The following is a 16,126-nucleotide window of genomic DNA, read 5'->3' as shown; positions in this document are numbered from 1 at the left end:
AATCTTGCCAGGATAAAGGACAGAATACCTCCTAATTTCTGTAAGCTTTTCTTGAGTCTTACATCATTCTTCTAATTTATATTAAACTTCAAGTATACTAAGACTCTCAGGTCTTTTTCAGATATACAAAAAAACTTGACATTTGTGAAGTTGACTCTTTGAAACCAAATCCATTTATTACTGTTCAATTTAATCTCAGACTTATCCTATCATTGTAGTCTGTATTTTTTCCCTTCTTTTTGTATCTTAACTATGAATCAGTTTGATAGCTATTCTTGTTAGCTCTGTGTTATCTAAAAATTTGATGAGCATATCACAATATTGATAAAAATGTTAAAAAGACATAGAGTAAAATTCAGATTCCTTTATAGTCCAGTGGAGATTTTTCAAGTTGATATCAAACCACTAATGGCTATTTGAGTCACTGTTTATTTTAATTTCCTGCAAAAATATTATGATTGATGTTTTAACAATAATTTGTGGGCACTGTATGGGTGAAGGGAGAGAAAGGACTGGAAGAAAGGGAATCTTATTTGTGGATAAGGGCTTTCAAGGCCTTGTAGCCCTGGGATATCTAGCACAAGACAGGTTTTTCAGGGAAAATTAGGGTCTATTCTATGTAAGTGGCAAAGTGCTTTGTTCTCTCTGTACACTGTGGAAGAAATATGTTGTTTATTTGTAAGGGGTTGCTGAGGCTTTTGGTTACTTTAATTTGGAAGGTTGGGGCCTAATTCTAGAGCAGAAGTTTATGTGGCCCCTTAGTCATTTGTTACACAGCTGTACAAAAGTCATATTGTGCACTTTTTCAGTATGTTGGGAACTAACTGCAAGGAGCTATCCAGGAACCTCTTGGTGTAGTCAGGTTTGATAAACCTGTTTTTTGGGGAGTTCATGATGTTACTTTCTCTGAGAAGAGCTCATCTTAAGTGATTTTTACTAATTACTTATGAATGCCTGAGGCAGGTAATTGTCTTCTTTTTAATCCTTTACTTGCAATACGTTGTCTTGTTGTGTCCTTTTGGATGTTAGAAGTTCATTTATAAAATTATGACTGGCTGCAGCCTCATGAACTTTGTTGCATTTTCTAGACACAGAAGACTCTACAGGTGACAGAGTTTGTCAGAAGGAAATGGTTCTCATTGACTCACTTCTCATCATTGATCAGTGTAAAGGTGTGGAGAGACCAAATATTATGAAACCAAACACAAGAGACATTACCGAAGTAGCTGCTCTGGCAGAGGCTGTACTGCCCAAAGGCAGTGCTCGGATCACCACCTCGGTAATGCTTATAGTTTTTATAAAAGCTGGGAAGAGAAAATAGGGTTTATGGATAGCATGTGAGGAAAGGGTGGGCCTTTTCCCCCAAAAAAATTCTTGCCTTCTTATCCAAAAAAAATCTTGTAACAGATAACAAAGTGACCTTTTCTTGCTATTTTAAATAGGACACAAAGACTCATAATGTGTTTTTCTTATTGGAATAATCTTTTTTTAGCTTCCTGGGATCTGATGACTTTATATTTGAGAAATTTTATCTTAATCTTTTTAAAAAGCTGTTTATCTTTTCTGCAAGGTATCCTTTCTTAATTTTCTTAGTATGCTTTTTTTTTTGAGGTCTTTCATTTTTATATCACCTACAGTTTTCAAAATATTCCTTTTTCCTTCTCCTAAAGTATAATGTCTTACTGCAGAAACAATTCTTTAAAACTAAGCAATCCATGATAAAAGTCTGGCAATATGTGTGGTGTTTCACATGCTTGTGTTTGTAGCATTCCTTAATTGTTTGTATGTGATTTCTACAGATCAATTTTAATACTCCATCTTTATTGTATGGAGCATTAAGAGAGTATCAGAAGATTGGGCTAGACTGGTTAGCCAAACTCTACAGGAAGAATCTCAATGGCATCTTGGCTGATGATGCTGGGCTTGGCAAGACTGTGCAGGTTATTGCCTTTTTTGCACATCTAGCTTGTAATGAAGGTAAGAGTTTTAGTTTTTAATATCTTTTGTTATGTGCACTGGTGTGTGTGTGTGTGTGTGTGTGTGCATGAGTTTCAGTAGTGGATTAATGTCCTGTATTAATCAGTTAATATCCAATAGCAAACTCAGAGTTTGGTTAATAATAAGTATATAGTGTTAATGTAAATACTCCTTTTTCTGGGACTTTAGAATCTTCTATCAAGCTTCTTCCCTCTGATATCGTTGAAATATTCTAGTAAATCAAGGGGAACACAGCACCTGGAAGGGCAATAGTACAACATGTTCCAAATGTATTATAAGTTTTTTAGCTAGCCTTTCTTTCTAGTTACTGTTTTTTCTTTTATGGTTTCTAGCTTACTTTTCATTTTCTTGCACCCTAATTCTATTATCCTGATGTACTACTCTAAGCTTGTACCATTGTTTGGGAGGGGGAGTTGGTGATTTTTCTTTCTTGTTTACCTAATTGTTCATAATTAAAGAGGAATAGGGTGTGTCTTTGTCGTTGTGTGTGTCTGTGTTAGTGTTCTGTGTGTGTGTGTTAGTGAATTTTGAACATATTCTTGGGCTAATAATATACAACATTAAACCTTCAATAAAAATCATCAGAAACTAAAATATTACTGTAAAGTCTTATGCTAATTATTATCATTCCAGTAGGAAGAAGAATAAGCAAAAAATTAATTTTTCTTCTATTTATACTAAAGTTGGAACAAGCAATATTTAAGGTTTTACTTTACAGCCTTAATTTATTAAAATGTTGAAAGAACATCTTATGCTGTAATTCAAAATATGAAATTGTAATAAAACTAGGGATAGAGATTGAATATGTGATTTTAGCTCCCAGATATCAGCACTTTTTTTTCAATTTAGGTTTAGAGAGTTGTCTGACAACTGAGAGGTTAAATGATTGGCAATAGTTATGTCACTTTGATGTGTCAGAGGTGATGCTTGAACCCAAAGTCTTTCTCCCTTCTAGGCCATTTCTCTGTTCATTATATTATCACATTGGCTCTCATGAAATGTAAATGCTCTTATGAAATGCAAGTGCAATTTTGTAATAATGTTTCCTAATCAAAACAAAAGAAATTAGTATTGTTTTTGGCTGAGCTAATTGGGGTTAAGTGACTTGCCCAAGGTCACACAGCAAGAACTTAGTATTTTTGAAATAACAGCAGTGTGTTTTTTTTTTTCATATTAGGAATAGCTATGTAACATACACGTGCTGATAATATTTCTCACATGTTTTAAGATCAAGCCCAGGGCAGTATGTACAGTAGTAGGAAGACTGAGTTCAAATTTTTCCTCATACCCTTAGTATCTGTGTGGCATTGGTCAAGTCATTTAACTTCTCTGTGTCTCAATTTACTCATCTGTTAAGATGAGAGGTTGAGTTTGATGACCTTTAAGGTTTCTTCAAGGTCTCAGTCCATGATCTTGGATTATTATATACTTTTTTTATACTTGATGTTTTTTGGTGATGCTAATCATAAGTATCATTTATTATTGTGCTTTATGTTTTAAAAATGCACTTATAATAGTCGTGGGAAGTAGAAAGTACGTGTGTTATCTACATTTTACAAATTGAGTAGACTAAAGCTCAGAGAGCTTTGTTTACTTTATTTATGCTATAGACATTGAGGAATTTAGGTGATCTGGGTCATGGGTCATTGCTTTAAAACATGTGGCTTCCCAAAATAAGAGATGAGGGAAAGTGGGCAGTTATATGCCCTGTGATCTTTTAGATAGCAGTGCCCTTTAAGCAACTGATTTCATGTTCTCTTTCTAATTATGAGGATGGAGAAACAGAAGATTCCTTGGCTTTAATAGTGTTAGGTGGAGAAACTGATTACTTAGAAAAGTAAGGATTCTCCTTTCCTTTGCCTCTCTGGAGGGAAGATAAAAAATGGCTATAGACTTTAAAATGAAGGTGGGACTCACTCAGCTGAACCAGTTGATAGCATAGTGCGTGATTCATAAATAATTATTGACTGATTACTTACACTATTATGAACACTTAGCTTAGCAAATAACAATTTCAAGAAATTAGACCAGGTATGTTATTTCTTTAGGTTCCACTGATGTTTTTTGACTGTAAGTTGATAATTTTTGTATAGATCTATTTATGGTTTTCAAAGATCTTTTGCCAGACTTGTACTTAGTTCACTCTCCAAACTTCTGATTACCTCATTTTTACAAAGAACTTTGTACTTTGTGCATCTGGGATCCCACCAGGGTAGATATTCCTGCTGTATGTAGATTGAAACCCACCCCTATCTGCCCATTCTTTGTCTATCATTATAAGAACATAGTTTGCCATCCTTTGATGAATAGTGTAAGAACATAGTGTTTTTAGCCATGAGTTGCCACTGTTAACTATGGAATAGATAGGTAATTATTATGGGAGAATGTGGATAAGAGGCACATGGGAAAGTTATATACAGTGTGTGTAGGCAGAGATGGGTCACAATTATCTTTGTTGAGTGGAATAGCTGTATCTTGATGTGACCACAGACCTACCATTAATTAGCATCAAATTAGTTATTGACTAGCATCCATTCAGGATCTTGTGATTGCTTTCAAATTGTGGCAATGCATAGCTAAGAACACCGTTGTTTATGAGATAAATGTTTTTAATGGTAAATGTTAATGAGTAACAATGCTATTTAATATTAGTATTTATTTGTGATCTTAATTTCTTAGCATTTTAGTTAAAATGTTGAAACTCTGACACACCAAGAATCATTTTTATTTCTGCAGGTAATTGGGGCCCCCACCTTGTGGTTGTGAGAAGTTGCAACATACTAAAATGGGAGCTTGAATTGAAACGCTGGTGCCCTGGGCTGAAAATTCTTTTATACTTTGGCAGTCATAGAGAACTTAAAGCAAAGAGACAGGTATTATTTTTTACTTTTAAAAAGTCACATTCATAAGAAGAGTATAAAATTTAAATAGGTAAGACATGACCAGGAATATAGTTTTTAATAGCATATTTTATGCATTATATGAAAGGACATCTTTTAAAGAGCCTATCTTGGAATATATTTGGTTTTTCCTCTGGGAGTCTTGAGGCAGTGGCCAGAAGGTTATTTGGCTTTTTGGGTATTTTGTTTGGGTTTGAGTTGGAAGAGATGGTCTCTGAAGTCCCTTCCAATTCTGAGATATTGTAATTCTGTGAAATCATTACTGAATTGTAAGCTCTTTGAGAGTAGAGATTTTGACTTACAAAAATCCAGTATATATACAAATAACTCGATTTCTAGGATGACCACAGATGGGAGGTGTGTGGAGAGATGTGATTTCTGTCTGGATAATGAGAAATTCTTTTAGTTGTTGTGTGTTACTTTCTTGACAGATAGTCATTAGGAATTAGAAATCAAAGACATTTTCTTAGCAATAAAATGCTAATATACTGGATGCAGGATATACTGTTCTAATGCCTTTTCATAATATAAAGGTAACTAAGTTCTAGAAGGTTTTGCCATTGGAGCATAAATTCAGGTCCTGCCAAATTCTCAAGATGATCTCCTGTTTTCTGAGCACCATCTTAGCTCAGTTCAGAATCTTATGATCAGAGAGTTGGGCATTAAAGGATGAATCATTTCAAGTATAAAAACCTATTACTAAAGTATGGACAGTTTGCAATCATTGTATGGTGATTACTATGCACATAGAAAATCATTTGAAGTACAGTGTTCTGTATGTACTACAAAGAATACTAACTCATGTAAATGAAACATAGTATTTATAGATTAAAATGACTTTTGGGAATAGCCTTAGGAATCCAACCATAACTTACAACATTATTTGTGTAAGAATAGCTCTTAGTGTCACATAATCACATAATGAATTTTTGGAGTAGCGCTTCTTTACAATTTGGAGATATTATGTATTTTTCTTGAGTCTGCAATGCTTGACATATATTAACTAAATTAATGGAATCTTAAACATTGGTAATGGAGAATTTCTGGTCATGAATTTCACTTAACCAGTGCAGAGCAACAGCTAATTTTTCTGCAACTTAAAATTGTAGATAGTTGCCTTGTACATGAAGAGAATAAATGACTTGTTCAAAGTCTGGGTAATATTGGTAATATTTATCAGAGGCAAGACTTAGAGCCCTCCTTCAAGGCTGCCACTACGTCCATCACAGAATGCTGCAATTTCATTGGAAAATGAACTTTTCCCCCCTAAAAAGAAAATTCCTAAATTACTAGAAAGACTTTTTCCATATAATAGTTTAAACTTAAGCCTTAAGTCTTTTCTAAAACTTTTGATATCTCCTATGTTTTTAAATCTTGAAATATTAATCCTACAATTTAAGATTGTCTGTTTATTATATTAGGTTACAATCATAGCAATAGACAGCTCTTCAGAGACCCTGTGTAATCCGTGGGTTTTTAATCTTTTTTGTGCCATGTACTCCATTGGCAATCATTCTGGTGAAACTTATGAAACCCTTCTCAGAACAACATTTTTCAATGAGTAAAATAAAATATATAAGATTACAAAGGAACTAAAAGTTAATGAAAATAAAGATGTAATATTTTTTCCCATCCAATATGACAAATTCCCTGAAATCTGTTCATGAATCCTTTGGATATCTGTGGACTCCCAGATTAAGAATCCTCACATCCCAAAACATGAACTTTCTCTACAAAGTATAAATGTTATCACATTTCATCTCACTTTAATTTCTTTGTAAACCATCTTTTACTGTTGCTCGGGTGGCACTGTATGATGAGTTTATTTCCAAAATTCAGGGGGAATCAGTTGTTTCTAATGTGAAAATGTCTTCAAATCCTTTATTTAATGAATCAGTGGAAGTTCCTGGGATGACTACATGAGAAAACAGTGCTTATGTGGAAAATATAAACGGATTGCTATTTTCTATATAGATGTGGGTCAATTGTTGAGGAACTGCATGATTGCAGTTGTGACTAATTTAATTTTCTAACAAGGAATTGCTCTTGGAATTAGGAGTATTTGTTCCACTTGCCAAAAAAAAAAAAAAAAGAAATCAGAACAAAATGTTAAATATTTATTTTGTATACTACAGGAATGGACTGAACCCAACAGCTTCAACATATGCATAACCTCTTATAAACAGTTCTTTAAAGGCCATCACGCCTTCATGAAAGTGAGGTGGAAATACTTAGTCATTGATGAGATGCAGCAAGTAAAGAACATGACTGAGAAGCACTGGGAGGCAGTTTTCAATCTACGAAGGTTGGACACATTAATAAAGTATTTTTTTCTTCTAAATACTTCTGGGCTTTTATGTAATTAAATGCATGCTAATTTTAAAAATTTGTCTTTTAAAGAAATTTCAATTCTGTATAATTACCTTTCAGTTATAATCATAAAGTAACAGGGATAGAAGTCTCATTAGGTCATCTTGTCCGTTTTATTTTTTTCAGGCAGATCTTCACTTAGATTTCCCATAAAAGATGGCTGCTTACTCTTTTCTTAAAATCTTCAGCACAGAAGAAATTGATATATGGTAGTGTTTCATACTGTTTATTATTTATTGCTTGATTTGTTTATAGCCAATTACGCCTGCTTCTGATCGACACACCTTTGCATAATACCTTGATGGAATTGTGGACCATGGTACACTTTTTGATTCCTGGAATTTCTAGACCTTATCAGAACTTTCCGGTAAAACCAGCTAATGAAGAGAGCCAAGATTACTACCATAAAGTGGTCATAAGGTTGCACAGAGTATGTCATACTACTTTTTTTCAGCTAATTTTCAAAACTTATTTTTTCTTCAAAGTAAATATGTATGTATTGTAGTTTCTAATAAGACTTAGAACAACTTGCATATGATCTTTTTTCAGGTGACTCAGCCATTTATTTTAAGAAGAACTAAAAGAGATGTTGACAAGCAGCTGACAAAGAAATATGAACATGTATTAAAGTGTCGCCTTTCTAATCGGCAGAAGGCCTTATATGAGGATGTTATCTTGCAGCCCAGGTAAGGACATCTACTGCAGACAGAGATGAGATGCTACAAATATTAGAATGTGACCCAAAAAGATGCAATGACTCATTTACTAAATTTTCTTAGTCAAGCAACTTGCTGTAGTGGGAAGAGTGTTATATTCAGAGGTAGAGTATTGATTTTTGAAAATTCAGCTCTGTCATTTATTACTGCTGAGTAACTGGAAAATTCACTTTCCCACTTTTGGACTTCAATTTTTTTCTTCTGTAAAATGGTAACATGGAGGGATAGGAGAGCAGGGAATTGAACCAAAAGACATCTCTGAGATGACTTTGACCCCTTTTAAGCCTTCTGATCTGGGAATATAATCTTCTAAAGGAGACTGCTATAGCTATGTACAGTTGTTCAATTTACTGACTTTTTGTGTTTAAAAAAAAAAAAGATGAAACTCAGGTTTTGAAATGGTAACAGAAAAACTTTGGATTTTATAGGAATTAAAATTTGACAATTATGCCTTTAAGCAACATACTACATAATTATACTTTAGTAAATAGAAGAATAAATAATTTTTTGAACATCCATATATAATTTGAATAATATAGCTATTTTTTTTTCTTAAATGAGCAGAACACAAGAAGCTCTTAAAAGTGGACATTTTGTCAATGTCCTGAATATTTTAATGAAACTTCAGAGGATATGTAATCATCCTGGTCTGATAGATCCCAGGCTTCCTGGCTCCTCTTATGTTTTGGAAACACTCGAATATAGATCTGCTTCTCTGATTTTAAAGGCATTGGAATGTGGTTTTTGGAAGGTGAGTAATAAATTCACAAATGGAAAACAATTGAAGTAGTATGTGTTTAATGAGTGGATACCTGGTAAACATGTTAGTTTGTGCCTAGGAATAACTGTATGAGCTAAACCAGCATTAAGAATGGAATTATCTGAAGTTGTTCTGTCAGACCATCATACATATATTGTCAAATGGTTGTTGTATGCTCAGTCCTGTGTTACGCATTTTAAATTTTCCAGATAAGATTAACAGAGGCAATACAGTAGAATAGGTAGAAAAGAAGGGGATGGAGAATTCCAGGTGAAAGGAAAAAAATGTTTAGTGTTCCTCTCATCTGTAATTTCATTGTAGTTTCACTACATAAAACCACTTGCTATTATGTGAATCGCTTGGTAAATTTATTTTCCCCTTGTTGGCCATCTCATTTTTTCTTTCCATCCTTGGGTATTGGTCAGCTTTTTTTTAGATAGGGATCACTGTTTCTTTCATCTGTTTTTTTGCCCCTTACCACTAATTTACTTTTTAATAAAATAAGCACATAATTTTTCTTTAGGTTCCCTAAGGAACTGCTATTGCTACTATTAACTTCAGAGAGGTCAATAAGGGATTTAAAATAATCAATTTAAGAGGGGGGTTAAGGAAATATTAAAAAGCTTAGGGTAACAAGCTCATAACAGGTGAGTCATATGCGGAGTTGAACCTAAGGACATCCTTTTTTCTTATTGTCTCAGCATTTTTGAGAATTGGCATATGACTAGGAAAGATTACAGGGACTTGCTGCTGTTGCTTGTCTTATGGGGGGACTAGGAGAAGGCAGGGAGTTTGAGGAGACCAGGCCCTCTTCACTGTGCTTAGTAGGTGGTAGGATGGGCTAAGAGGAAAGGAGATTCTTAAGGGACTTTGAGAACTAGCTAGCATTGTTGAGAAGTAGAGATCTCTTGGATACTTTTCAGGTAGGTACAGCATTGCTGAGAAGAAAAAGATGAGTTTGGTAGCAGAGTTTTAAATACATTGGAGTGGGGAAAAGTCTGGGGCAGGGGTGTGGACCATCTGGCTTGCAGATTGTAGAAGGTCCTTGATATCATTTGTCAAGGCAACTGCAAATGATGATGAGCTGAAGGCTTTCACTGCATGAGTTCTATTAACTGATAATTTTGCATGACTAGTGAATGTTGTTTTAAACATCCAAATGGCCCTTGCCAGCAGAAAGGTTTCCCAGTCCTGGCAATGCAGGCAGGGTACAAGGGGCTACTACTATTTTCCTTGTGTCACTGAGTGCATGAAGTAAGTGCTTTTTTCCCCCTCTTTTCCTTTTTATAAATTAGGAAGCAGATCTTTCTATATTTGATCTAATTGGATTAGAAAATAGAACCACTCACTATGAGGCACAAGTGTTGTCAAAGAAAAAGATAACTCGAAAACTTATAGAAGAAATCTTCAGTTCATCACCACCACCAGCCAGACCTAATGCAGTGAAACTTAAGCCCAGCAAGTAAGTTGTGTATTAAGCATAAATTTATAATAAAAATGTTTAGTAACAGGAATAATGCTCAAATTCTTTCGAGCTTTTAGAAGCACATAGGTTTTCCCTGATAAAGGTACACTTCACTGGTACATAGACTTACTCAATATACCTAGTATTCTAATGTTAATGAACCTCATAACCTCGAGTAAGTTATTTAGGCCCCATGCTTCAATTTGCCCAATGATAAAGTAGAGATTAGAATAAATGATTTCTTAAGTTCTCTGATTTAGCTCCTCTTGTTTGTTGCCTGAACTTTGGGCATTGTATACAGACAAAAAAGACCATAGGCTTTCTTTTTGTCTTCTGTTTTTATATTTAATCGTCTGTGAATTGATGGGTATTTTTACAGCCATATTTCTGTTCTCTTTGTAGCTACTCTCTGTAGTAGCTAATTTGGGGAAATATAAATAATCTTCTCCTTTCTCTGTCTTTTTTAGTTCAAAGAACTTTTGATTAGATTGTGACATATCTGGCTAATAAATTCTTATTGGCCTTTGTTAAGCATTCTCCATACTCAGTACTGAGGAAACCAAGCCATTGATAAAAGGGGACATTAAAGCTACTGCATCATAATCTGTAGAGGCAGCTAGGTGATGCAATGGATAGAGTACCAGGCCTGGAGTCAGGAAAACCCGAGTTCAAATTTGTTCTTAAACACATAGAGTTATGTGACCCTGGGCATGTCAGTTAACCCTGTTTGCCTCAGTTTCCTCTTCTGTACATTGAGCTGGAAAAGGCAGTGGCAAAGCAGTCCAATATCTTGGCCAAGAAAACCCCAGATAGGATCATGAAGAGCTGGGCATAATTGAAACAACTTAATAATCTCTTTCCATTTCCCAGTATTGTTCATAACATCATCTTGCAAGCCCTACTGTTCTTGGTTTTCAATTTACAAAGACTTGCATAGACCTAGTTCATGATGCCAGGGTAACAACTGGAATGTATCTGTGCATTGCTAACAGGATACCTTTTTTTAATGATGATCTGGTAAATCCTTCCTTGCTATAGACTTGACACACAGGTGGTTAGATCTGAACCTGCTTCCTTCTTCAGAGATCCAGTTTCTTTGTCTCTGGTCCCATGCATAGCCTTTTCGCCTTCTTAGTTCCTTCTTTATCTAGATTCCTGTAACTCTTTGTTACTATTGGGAATGACCTTTGTCCTCCACTGGACAGTCTGAGACTCAGTAAATTGTTGCTAACTTAAAGTTTTAGCCTTAACATTAAGTATATCCTGAACTTTTAAGTTAGTCTTTTAGTACAAAGCATATCCTAAACTTGTTAGTCTTTTAGCATATTAATAACCAGATGACTAAATATTTCATTGCACACCCCATCTTTTTTACCTCTTTAAAAAATTAAATTTCTGAAGTAATTCTGAAGCAAAACATTTGTAATGTTAACTCCCATAATGTGGACATTAGAAATCCTTTGTTTGTTCTGTGCTATGTATAACTTTATCTTTAAATTGTCTCATAACATCTTTTGGAAGGGTCTATTTTTCTAAGCAAATTATTAGTGACAGTCAGATTGTAGAGAACATTGTAGAACTCATTTAAGGAAACATTTAATTTCTTTTGTACATTATTTTTGTAAAAACTGGTGCTGCTAATTATAGATCAGTCACATCACTTCATAAAAGCAGACATGTAAGATCTCTTCTTGGAAACATTTATATATTTGAAAGTAATAAGAGAATCTTTAAAAATTACTCTGTAATTTAGAGAACACAAATTAATGAAGTTTTGTTGAAATCGTATGGAATTGCTCTTCTGATATCTGAAATTAAATGGTTTGAATTGACTGATTAAATTACCAAAAACCAATAAGCATTCACAGCAACAAGTTATTTTTTTTTATATATGATCTTTTTAAGATTAAGAGCAAAACATGTTTTGAATCTCTGTGAATAAGATCCTTTTGAAACCAAAGAACTTGCTCATTTGTTTGAAAAACCATGTTTTCTGTTGTTTATGAACTCTAATTTACTCTTTGCATTTTGTCTTGGTAAATGTGTATATAGGTTGTTTCAGCCTGTGCAATATGGACAAAAGCCTGAGGGTAGGACAGTAGCTTTCCCAAGTACACAGAGCTCCTCACGGACAGTGTCAGCAGCCACTACTGCCACCGCAATAACTTCCCAGGGGCAAGTTCGAGGAAGACCACCCATTGCCACATTCTCAGCCAATCAGGATGCAAAAGGTATTTCTGTAGCAGCTTCATTTCCTTTTTTCTCAGAAATTTTCAAGGGTCAAATTAAGTGCTAACTTTTTAAAAGAGTGGTTTTTATAAGAATTGTTTTGCCCTAAGCCTTGTAATTACATGCAGACATATGAAGAAAGTTCTCCACATGGCTGACTACTCTGGAGAAGCCATATATATAGTTGCAAACATTTCTTTTAGCTAAGTGATAGAATTCATCACTTACCTGGAATTTTTCTTTTAGCATTAATGATGCTGGAAAATATAGGAAAAATTGAGCTCATGAAGGCAAGTGCATATTAAATCATATTTATTGTTTTAGCTTTAAAATGATTGAAATCGCATGATCTTGATTTTATAAATTTTGTGTCATATCTTTAATTATAAATGGATTGTGTTTTTTAAAAGGCATAGAATTTAATGACAAAAAAAGTAAATGTTATAATTTAATGTCCAAGCATAAGATTTTTCAGTATTATTTCTGTCAAACTTTCCTGAGGTTCAAATTACAAAATGAGTCATCCCTTTGATACAAAGATTCTTGAGGGGGAAAAAAAAACATGAAAGTGAAATTTGTGTTTGTAGTTTACTATTTAGGAAATAGTTTGTATTCATTGTTTAGGGCTGACAGCATGATTGAATTGGTCTCAATATTACTTTTCCACTTAAGTCTGATAATATACTATTAAAATTGTTAATGAGCTCTTAAGTAAAAATAATTAGTAATAATTAATAAAATACAGTATTTCTCTCATATTCCATAGGCTATAAATGGGCCTGTCCTTGGAAGAGAGAGGAGTTATCATTTGAGAAAAAAAAATGCAAAATAATTCTTTTTCCTTTTAATTTCTTTAAAATACCGGTTTAAAATATTGTCCTTGATTAAGAACATTTAACAGCTTTGCCCAAACAAACCTTATTGATTACAGCGGCCGCAGCACAGTTTCAGACATCTCAGGCTCCTCCCGGTGCTCCAAGACACCAGCCAGCAGCGACCTTCACCACAGCAACTAGCACAGCCAATCCTGTGAAACAGCGGGGTCAGAACTCGGCCCAGGCCTCCCAGCTAGGCCAGACCCAGCCCCAGCCCCAGGCCCCCTCGCACACCATCCAACAGAGTGTGCTTCCTCAGAGGCTGGTACTGACCTCTCAGGCCCAGGCACGGTTGCCTAGTAAGTGGCCTCCCCTTTCCAGGTTTTCCCCACCTTTTTGCTCCAAAGAGGTTGTACTAAGAACATTAGAATGTATGCCGAGCCTTTACTGTCCCTTACTTTTTCTTTCCCTGAGCCCTTGTCTGATGTGCTGCCTCTAGCCAGTACATCATTTCCTGACATAATGTAGAAGGGAGAGGGATTTCTCCCAAGAGGTCAGTAAAGAGGACCATCTTCCCTTTCTCTTATTCTGTCTTCTAATCCCCCAAACATTAAACTCTATGCTTTCCTCAAGCTGTTCACTGTGCTGCTTTGGTGTGCTAGGGTATAGTATGGGGACATGGGTAGGAATCAAGGTTCTGGTGTGTCAATTCCATGGCTCAACTATTATAATAGAACCAGTTTAATGAAATGAAAATTAATGGATCTAGATTTCACTTCTTTTCCAACTATGTGAATTGGCTTTAAGTTTTTTCTTTAAAAAAAAAAAAAAGATTGTTTCTTTTTAGGTGGATATTCTCTGTCAAATTTAAGCTTGGAGTGAATCCTAGAAATGTTATATTTACACACACATACACACACACACACACAGCCACAGCCACAGCCACACTTTCTTCTTTTCATTCTGCCATGGGCATTTTTGAGTAACAAAATTGTGCAAGTGCTTCTCTGGATAGTAGGAAACCAAGTGAATTAGTAAGTTAAGAGAGACTAGTTCCATTTTCAAGTTGCCCTCCCATGTCTCTTGGGGCCAGTCCCAGCTCATGACCTTGCCTGCATTTAATTGTCCTAAAAATGAGGGCCACTTAAATATCCCCATGTTACATATTTTCAAAACTAGTCCCCTTTGCACAAATGAACTTTTTACCTATCTTCCTTTGGGCTGAGGGGAAGGTACTTGGTTATATTGAAAGAGAAATGGTTTAGACCTGGCATGTTCCAACCTGGATTAGTCCAAGTTGAGTCATGACTTCTGAACTGAGGAAGGACAACAGTGCTGGGGATTTTTCTGAGTCCTGTTTCAATTTCCTTTTTCTGCTCCTCTCACTGAGATGTCTTTAGGTCAATATTCTTACTAACTGTTCTCTATGTCGCACCACTAATAAGCCTAGTTTTGACTTCCTTAGGAGGAACATTGAGACTCGAATATCAACCATTGTATTGAAAAAAAGGAAAAAAAAACTTATCCTGTTAAAGTCTGTGTACACTTACCTTCTGAGACTTTGTACACATTACACATTGGTTTCATTTTGTTTGCTTTGCTTTGCTTTGCTTTGCTTTGCAAAGCAAGCATTTAAACAACATGAGCAGTTTCACATTTTATCTTATAGCTTAAAATACAACAACAGATAATGGAAAATTTGGTGAAAATGTGAAACTTAACATTTTGAATTTTATATCTATCTATCTATCTATATCTTTTTGATTGGTATTATTTATGCCATACCAAAATTTTGAATAGGTTCATGCCATTGAAATAGTTACCTACTCTTTCTTCAGGATATAATGTTCTCATCTTAACTCTGAAATTTCTCCATGGAGTTAGATTGAGAAATTGTGAATTTTTACATCATGAGAGTTTCTGAAGATCATAGGTTGATATGCGAGCTTCCTGGTACATAGCAAATATATCATGTGAATAAATGCAAAATCCCTATTTTTTACTTATTAGTTTAAAATAATGTGTTTTCTGTGTTTGTTACTGGGGGAGTAAAGTGAAGACATTTATTCATAGTTTGGTTCAAAAATGGGTTGTCAAAACAGATAGCTAAATTCTTTGCCAGTTTTGGTTAAAATAGATTCATCAGATAAGTTTGATATTTTTTACTGGTCTTCTTAATTTTTATACTTTAAAAAAAAAGCATTATTTTCTAAAAGTATTAGAAAGCAATGCCTGCTGAATTCCTGTGGTGTCTGTCTTTTACACTTGCTGATTTGTAGTGATTCTTGTGTATTAGTGTAACATTTTCAGATTTTCACAAAGTATTCTATTTTAACAGGTGGAGAGGTTGTGAAAATTGCCCAACTGGCTTCCATAGCAGGGACACAGAATCGAGTGGCTCAGCCAGAGACCCCTGTGACCCTTCAATTCCAAGGGAACAAATTTACCTTGTCCCATAGTCAGCTCCGACAGCTTACTGCAGGCCAGCCCCTACAACTGCAAGGTAAAATCAATTTATCAATAAAACAACAATTTTTGTGATGAAGTTGGCATGGGGCAGTAGAACGAGCATTGGATATGGAATCTGAAAGCATGGATCTTTTTCAAGTCTGATGTCTACTGCCTGTGTGATTTTGGGCAAGTCACTTAACTTTTTGGGACTGTAGTTTCCTCATCTTATCAGAAGAGCAGTTTAAACTAGATGACATTTTCATTCCTAGAGGCTGATTTTCTTCCTATTTGATTTGAGCCTTCATTCTCCCTTATTGTCTCTTCATCTATAAAATGTCCCCTAATTGTGGATGTTTATGATCAATCCTGAACTATCTTTTCTTCTCTCAAAGCTCACGAGCTCCTACTGGTTTAATTATCTC

At 34.8% G+C, this 16,126-nt stretch overlaps 1 protein-coding gene across 5 annotated transcripts in view; it reads left to right on the top strand.

Moving 5' to 3' along the window:
• LOC100933889 (E1A-binding protein p400-like) overlaps window positions 1-16,126 on the top strand; it is a 136,130-nt gene that overhangs the window by 73,857 nt on the left and 46,147 nt on the right. For 3 of the 5 annotated variants that reach the window (XM_031948371.1, XM_023496948.2, XM_031948370.1), the window contains 11 exons: window positions 1,089-1,279; window positions 1,800-1,977; window positions 4,735-4,871; window positions 7,034-7,203; window positions 7,524-7,698; window positions 7,818-7,954; window positions 8,549-8,735; window positions 10,040-10,206; window positions 12,262-12,440; window positions 13,370-13,612; window positions 15,592-15,756. In XM_031948371.1, coding sequence (XP_031804231.1) covers window positions 1,089-1,279; window positions 1,800-1,977; window positions 4,735-4,871; window positions 7,034-7,203; window positions 7,524-7,698; window positions 7,818-7,954; window positions 8,549-8,735; window positions 10,040-10,206; window positions 12,262-12,440; window positions 13,370-13,612; window positions 15,592-15,756 — 1,929 coding nt within the window. The remainder of the gene's footprint in view (window positions 1-1,088; window positions 1,280-1,799; window positions 1,978-4,734; window positions 4,872-7,033; window positions 7,204-7,523; window positions 7,699-7,817; window positions 7,955-8,548; window positions 8,736-10,039; window positions 10,207-12,261; window positions 12,441-13,369; window positions 13,613-15,591; window positions 15,757-16,126) is intronic. The other 2 variants (XM_031948373.1, XM_031948372.1) reach the window with 1 other exon arrangement.

This window comes from Sarcophilus harrisii, chromosome 1 (assembly GCF_902635505.1).
Source record: "Sarcophilus harrisii chromosome 1, mSarHar1.11, whole genome shotgun sequence".
Lineage (NCBI taxonomy): Eukaryota > Metazoa > Chordata > Mammalia > Dasyuromorphia > Dasyuridae > Sarcophilus > Sarcophilus harrisii.
The sequence above is the reverse complement of the archived record's forward strand: the minus strand, read 5'-3'. Positions and strand labels throughout refer to the sequence as shown.